The 7,500-nt window shown below is 40.7% G+C and overlaps 1 protein-coding gene across 2 annotated transcripts in view; it reads left to right on the top strand.

The window, feature by feature from the left end:
- The window catches only part of asap2b (ArfGAP with SH3 domain, ankyrin repeat and PH domain 2b), a 32,608-nt gene that overhangs the window by 3,619 nt on the left and 21,489 nt on the right, over positions 1 to 7,500 (top strand). For both annotated transcript variants that reach the window (XM_088089809.1, XM_088089810.1), the window contains exons 2-4: positions 3,546 to 3,618; positions 6,806 to 6,951; positions 7,054 to 7,128. In XM_088089809.1, coding sequence (XP_087945935.1) covers positions 3,546 to 3,618; positions 6,806 to 6,951; positions 7,054 to 7,128 — 294 coding nt within the window. The remainder of the gene's footprint in view (positions 1 to 3,545; positions 3,619 to 6,805; positions 6,952 to 7,053; positions 7,129 to 7,500) is intronic.

The raw sequence follows: 7,500 nt of genomic DNA, 5'->3' as shown, positions 1-7,500 counted from the left end.
TGAACTCGTTGAATGTTCTCTGTGCAGATTTCTGCGAGTCTTCGAGCTTCTGGCTGCAGGTTTTTCTGCTCTTCTTCAAAAGACATTTTCTAATTTCCATCCAAATCACGTGAAGCTGCTTCAGCTGATTCTCCTTTAAAAATACGTTTTAACTGAACTGTTGAAGTGAATCAACAGTCAGAAGGTTTCCATCACAGACTTTAGTTAAACTTTAGCAATATTTTCTAAATGTGGAGAAAACACAGCTGCTTTTTCACTGAGTGATGTTATGCAACTTCTCCTTTGGCGACATCATCCCAGTAACCATGGCGATGGATGTCCAAAACATCAGCAGCTTTATTTCAACTGCAGCCGCTCAGTAAAGCCGATCCAATATCTAATCATTTCTTTGTCTGGTATCAGAGTGAAGAAGATCTCAGTCTCTTTGTCCGTCCTGAGTCATGTTTTGTAGAACGTCATGTGACTTTGTTTTTCTTCTTCTTTGGGTTTAATGGCGGTTGGAGACCATAAAGTCTCACTATCGCCACCCGCTGTTACACATCATATGTGATATAAAAGACCAAAAAAAAAATCTATCGCAGTTTTGTGAGATATGGCTTTTTACAACCACCTGAAATACCACCTCAGGGAGCATACATTTTTTTTGTGATCAACGGGAGTTTTTTCAAAATTGACGACATGTTTCCATTAGGCGCGTTTTGTATTCGCAATTTCAGTTTGCACAATTTGAGGGTTAATGGAAACCTGCCTGGTCTGTTTCCAAAAGGTTATAAAAAGATGAAGTTTGTTTTATTTTGACTAAATCTGGACTTTTAAAATCCTGTAAACGCGTTCGTCTCTCTGAAATCAGACCGAAGTGAGTTTCTCACGGTCGGACTGACGCGCCCAGATCATGTGACAGGAAGTGGATTTCCTCCGTCACGTAAACACCTCAGCAGGACTTTAACTGGACTCGGCGTTCTGAGCGCGCTCCGAGTCGCCGCGCTGGCCTCCCTAGGTGCTTCAAGATAGGGACTGTTAGTTATTTATGAGGGGGGAGGGGCTGCAGAACGGGTCACTGAGGAGGGACGTGTGTCTTTAATGTCGTCTCAGCTGAGGGACAGACGGCTTTAACCCTCTGAATCCTGGATGACATCAGTGTTTTTCTGCTGTGTTATTAAAAAGAAAAAAGAAAGAGCAAATTTTATTTATAATTCTAATAATTTTGTATACAAAATTCTGATTAAATTTTCAGAAATTTTCTGTCACATGCACGAACACAGCCACAATTAGCAAAAGAAAAAGTGCCTAAAATGCACCAAACAGTCCCTAAAGGGTTAATAACAAACAGTCCCTAAAGGGTTAATAACAAACAGTCCCTAAAGGGTTAATAACAAACAGTCCCTAAAGGGTTAATAACAAACAGTCCCTAAAGGGTTAATAACAAACAGTCCCTAAAGGGTTAATAACAAACAGTCCCTAAGGGGTTAAAACTTAAATTATTCGTCTGATCAAGTCCAAACAAGACCTGTCTCAGCCCGTCTCTCCCTCTGAGGACTATTACAGTGTCTCTGATGGATCTGTCCTCTTTCTTTCTCTTCATTGTCTTTCCACTCATTCTTTTATTCTGTCTCTGTCTTTATGTCCTCCTCTGTCTCCGTGTCCTCCTCTGTCTTTATGTCCTCTGTGTTCAGTTGTTAAGCTCCTCTGAGCTGCAGTTGTGTCCCGGCTCGTCTCTCTGAAGACAAACCGTGACCATACTGCACATTTGAAATGATAATAAATATCATGAGATCAATAACAACTCGGAGTGTTTGATTTTAGGACGTTTCTAGGACTTCAGGTCGTTTCTCTGTTTTAGGACGTTTTGTAGATTTAGGTCCTTTCTCAGATTTAATTTTAGGAGATTTTGAGGATTTAAGGACATTTCAAGGACTTGAGGATTTTAGGATGTTTCTAGTATTTTACAACATTAGTGTCTTAGCTGTGTCCTCTGTTGGGGGGGACACCTTATGGAGACAAAGGGACAAAAACAACTCGCAGAGTCAATCACTGTATTTTTATTGTCGGTTAGAAAATGTTTGGGGGGCCACGGGGGCCCTATCAGGGGCCAGATTTGGCCCGCGGGCCCTCAGGTGAGTGTCTCATATGCCCCGTCTCTCTGATGAGTAGCTGCAGGGACAGTAGCGTCCTCTGAAGTGCGTACTGACTCGTCCTCTGAGGTTTTGTGAATCGACCGAACTTGTTCATGAAATCAGCTGATTGTTTACACGCTGCGACGTGATTGGACGAAACCTCGCAGGAGCCGAACGTGTTTTAGTGTGAAACTGGATCTGTTTGCTGTTTCCTGTCTGTGCCGTCGCCTGCAGGCACTCAAACGGTTAAACGAGTGCCCATCTGTGTGTGTGTGTGTGTGTGTGTGTGTGTGTGTGTGTGTGTGTGTGTGTGTGTGTGTGTGTGTGTGTGTGTGTGTGTGTGTGTATAGACGGGTGTATTCTGGGGTCTGTCGTGAACTGGTCTGTCAGGTTGGACCATCTGATGTGAACATGTTTCTCCTGCTGTAGTTTCTGCTGCTGTAGTTTCTCCTGCTGTAGTTTCTGCTGCTGTAGTTACTCCTGCTGTAGTTTCTCCTGCTGTAGTTTCTCCTGCTGTAGTTTCTGCTGCTGTAGTTTCTCCTGCTGTAGTTTCTCCTGCTGTAGTTTCTGCTGCTGTAGTTTCTCCTGCTGTAGTTTCTGCTGCTGTAGTTTCTCCTGCTGTAGTTTCTGCTGCTGTAGTTTCTCCTGCTGTAGTTTCTGCTGCTGTAGTTTCTGATGCTGTAGTTTCTCCTGCTGTAGTTTCTCCTGCTGTAGTTTCTGCTGCTGTAGTTTCTCCTGCTGTAGTTTCTGCTGCTGTAGTTTCTGATGCTGTAGTTTCTCCTGCTGTAGTTTCTCCTGCTGTAGTTTCTGCTGCTGTAGTTTCTCCTGCTGTAGTTTCTGCTGCTGTAGTTTCTGCTGCTGTAGTTTCTCCTGCTGTAGTTTCTGCTGCTGTAGTTTCTGCTGCTGTAGTTTCTCCTGCTGTAGTTTCTCCTGCTGTAGTTTCAGTCGTCTCCTTTATCTTCTTTGAATTAATGTGTTTTTTATGACAGATTCCCATATTTGACGTTGCTGTCTTTGTGTTTGAACTTGGATGATAAGTTTGAATTCTTCCTCACATCTTCTTCATCATCATCAGTTTGACACTTTGGGCTTCGCCTGCAGCACAGCACCTTTTCGTTAATAAATTTGGCAATTTTTTGTATTCTTTTAAATTTTTAAATATTTTTTTCTTTTAAATATCGAGTAATTTCTTAAACTCATTAAGGTTTTTTTTGTTTTTCAAAATTTTGGGGATTTAAAAAAATACTTTTTCTATTTTGTGATTTTGTTTTTCTATAAAAAGAAATTTTAAAAATATTCCTTTTACATCCTCCAATCCTGCAGGCAAGCTAAAATAAAGATTGAGAAAGTTACAATTCCATCCAGCTGTGTTTGTCTTCAGCTGTGTCCTCTGGTCTCTGTGCAGTCCTCACTGTGTCTGTCCTCCCTCAGGCTCTGGACGTGGACAGGTCAGTCCTCTATAAGATCAAGAAGTCGGTGAAGTCCATCAACTCGTCAGGTCTGAGTGAGTCCAACTTTTTTTCTGTAAAATTCTTTGGCGATTTTCTATTTCTTGAAAAAAAAGGTTTTACAATTTTTTATTTTTTTAGCGATTATTTTTATATATATATATATATATATATATATTATATATATATGTGTGTGTATATATATATATATATATATATATATATATATATATATATATATATATATATATATATATATATATATATATATATATATATATATATATTATATATATGTATGTGTGTGTGTGTGTATATATATATATATATATATACAGTTGTATGAAAAAGTTTGGGCACCCCTCTGAGGCTGCATAATAATTTACTTTATCTTCACAGGAAATGATCAAAGTGGCATGCCATTCATTTCCTAATCAAAGCTGAGTACTGGGGTGTTTTTGAGACAAAAACTTTAAGTGTGGCGATATTCAATTGTATGTAATTAAATCAGAGGTTAGAAATAGGCTGTGCAAAATTTGGGCACCCTTGTCATTTCACTGATTTGAATACCTGTAACTACTTATTGGAATACAAAATTGGTCTGATGAGCTCATTCAGCATTGAACTCCACACACAGGTGTATCCAATCATGAGAAAAGGTATTTAAGGTGGCCAATTTCATGGTGTTCTTCTCTTTGACTCTCCTCTGAAGAGTGGCGACATGGGGGCTTCAAAACAACTCTCGAATGACCTGAAAACAAAGATTACTGAGCATTATGATTTAGGGGAAGGCTACAAAAAGCTATCTCAGAGATTTCAGCTGTCAGTTTCCGATGTCAGGAACATAGTGAGGAAATGGAAGGCTACAGGCACAGTTCTTGTTAAGGCCAGAAGTGGCAGGCCACGAAAAATATCAGAGAGGCAAAGGCGAAGGACGGTGAGAATGGTCAAAAACAACCCACAGACCACCTCCAAAGACCTTCAAGATCATCTTGCATCAGATGGTGTGGATGTGCATCGTTCAACAATTCAGCGCACTTTGCACAAGGAAAAGCTGTACGGGAGAGTGATGCGGAAGAAGCCTTTTCTGAGCACACGCCACAAACGGAGTCGCTTGAGGTATGCAGAAGCACATTTGGACAAGCCAGCTTCATTTTGGAATAAGGTGCTGTGGAGTGATGAAACAAAGATTGAGTTATTTGGGCATAACAAGCGCCGTTATGGATGGCGGCAGAAGAACACAGCATTCCAAGAAAAACACTTGTTACCCACAGTAAAATTTGGTGGAGGTTCCCTCATGCTGTGGGGCTGTGTGGCGAGTGCTGGTACTGGGAATCTTGTTAAAGTTGAGGGTCGCATGGATTCCACTCAATACCAGCAAATTCTTGAGAATAATGTTCAAGAATCCGTCACAAAGTTGAAGTTACGCCGGGGCTGGATATTTCAACAAGACAACGACCCAAAACACTGCTCAAAATCTTCTCAGGCATTCATGCAGAGGAACAAATACAATGCTCTTGAATGGCCATCCCAGTCCCCAGACTTGAATATCATTGAAAATCTGTGGGATGATTTGAAGCGGGCTGTCCATGCTCGGAAACCATCGAACCTGACTGAACTAGAGATGTTTTGTAAGGAAGAATGGTCCAAAATACCTTCATCTAGAATCCAGACACTTATTACAGGCTATAGGAAGCATCTGGTGGCTGTTATTTTTTCAAAAGGGGGCTCAACTAAATATTGATGGGATTTTTCTGTTGGGGTGCCCAAATTTATGCACGTGTCTAATTTTGTTTTGATTCATATTGCACATTTACTGTTAATCCAATAAACCTGATTTCACCACTGAAATATTACTGTGTCCATCAGTTATTTGATAGATCAAAATGAAGTTGCTGATACAAACACCCATGATTTATAAATGAAAATGATGGAAATTGTCAGGGGTGCCCAAACTTTTTCATACAACTGTATATATATACATATATAATAACAGTATGACTGATGTTTGAAAATGAAATATTTTGTGCCTGAGAGATAGTTCACGGTTTGTTACGCTGCTGAAACGAAACTTTGGTTAGTTTAAAAAAAGTCTTCACACTTCAACTTAAGTGCAGGTCATCAGGTCACTGAAAATGTCCTGGAATGGTCCTGAAACGGTCCTTGAACGGTCCTGGAACAGTCCTTGAATGGTCCTGGAGCTGCAGTGTTGGTGGCGAAGCGCTCTGAGTTTTTCGGAGCTGCGTGTTCAGACGGGCGGAGTCTCTCCTCACATTCCTCTCATACTCACGTCCTGTCCCAGCATGCCGAGGGCGAGACGCCCGCCTCCAGCACGTCTCCGTCCATCTGCTGTCTCACAGAGGACAGACACAAATACACTCGAGACTCTGACGGTTAAATTATTGGCTTAACAACGTCTGTGTTTGCTTCTAATATTTCTATATGTATGATCAATAAAAGGGCTTTTCTATCAATCAGAGAAGAGCAACAACAACAACAACAACAACAACAATAAAAACAACAAGAATAAAAACAACAATAATAAAAACAACAACAATAAAAACAACAAGAATAAAAACAACAACAAGAATAAAAACAACAACAAGAATAAAAACAACAATAATAAAAACAACAACAAGAATAAAAACAACAACAACAATAAAAACAACAACAATAATAAAAACAACAACAAGAATAAAAACAACAAGAATAAAAACAACAACAACAATAATAAAACAACAACAATAATAATAATAATACACATATTTATAAAGGCCAAGTTCTTTTTTAATCAAAATTACAAAATGCTTTTTACAAATGGAAGAATGAAGTCAGCAAACACATTACAAACACGAAACAGTTCAAAAGTTAAACGTGAAAAATTCTGTTTCATATGAAAAAGACTAAATGAGATCAAATGAAATAAAAAGGCTGAATCATTAAGTGGTGCATAAATGTTTATCAGTTATTATTGTAGTTATAATAAATGTTTTGTGTTATAATGGATTGTTTAATAATGATTTAATTCATTAGGATCTGAAGACTCTTAATAGTTTTATTATAAAACTCATTTAAAGACTAAAATCATTTCGGAGACAAACTTCAGACTTTTGACTAAAATCTGATGAAATATTAACAGAGGTTCGTGGGCGACGTTGCGGCTCGTCGCGTCAGTCGGAGGGTTTCCGGCGGTGGCGGTTTCGTGGAGAGTTGACGTGATTTTGGGTTTCTGGTGTGTTTCAGCTCACGTGGAGAACGAGGAGCAGTACATTCAGTCCGTGGAGAAGTTCGGCGATAACTGCGTCTGCAGGGAGGACGCCGAGGTCGGCTCCGCCTTCCTCAAGTTCGCCGTTTTCACCAAAGAGCTGACGGCGCTCTTCAAGAACCTGGTGAGGGAGCGAGTTCCCGCCGCAAACGCTTTAGTTCAGTTTTTATTAAACTGGGACAGGAAGTGTGCGTGATGTGGCTCTAACAGCACTTCCTGTTTGCAGCTGCAGAACATGAACAACATCATCACGTTTCCTCTGGACAGCCTGCTGAAGGGGGACCTGAGGGGCGTCAAAGGGGTCCGTCCACCGTCCACCGTCCACCGTCCACTGTCTCAGACACACAGACAGACAGACACACAGACACACAGACACACAGACACACAGACACACAGACAGACAGACAGACACACAGACACACAGACACACAGACAGACAGACAGACACACAGACACACAGACACACAGACAGACAGACAGACAGACAGACACACAGACACACAGACAGACAGACAGACACACAGACACACAGACAGACAGACAGACACACAGACACACAGACACACAGACACACAGACACACAGACACACAGACAGACAGACAGACACACAGACACACAGACAGACAGACAGACAGACACACAGACAGACAGACACACAGACACACAGACACA

Source organism: Plectropomus leopardus, chromosome 16 (genome assembly GCF_026936395.1).
Source record: "Plectropomus leopardus strain MGB_pleo_1.0 chromosome 16, ASM2693639v1, whole genome shotgun sequence".
Lineage (NCBI taxonomy): Eukaryota > Metazoa > Chordata > Actinopteri > Perciformes > Serranidae > Plectropomus > Plectropomus leopardus.
This window is presented reverse-complemented; position numbering and strand designations above follow the sequence as displayed.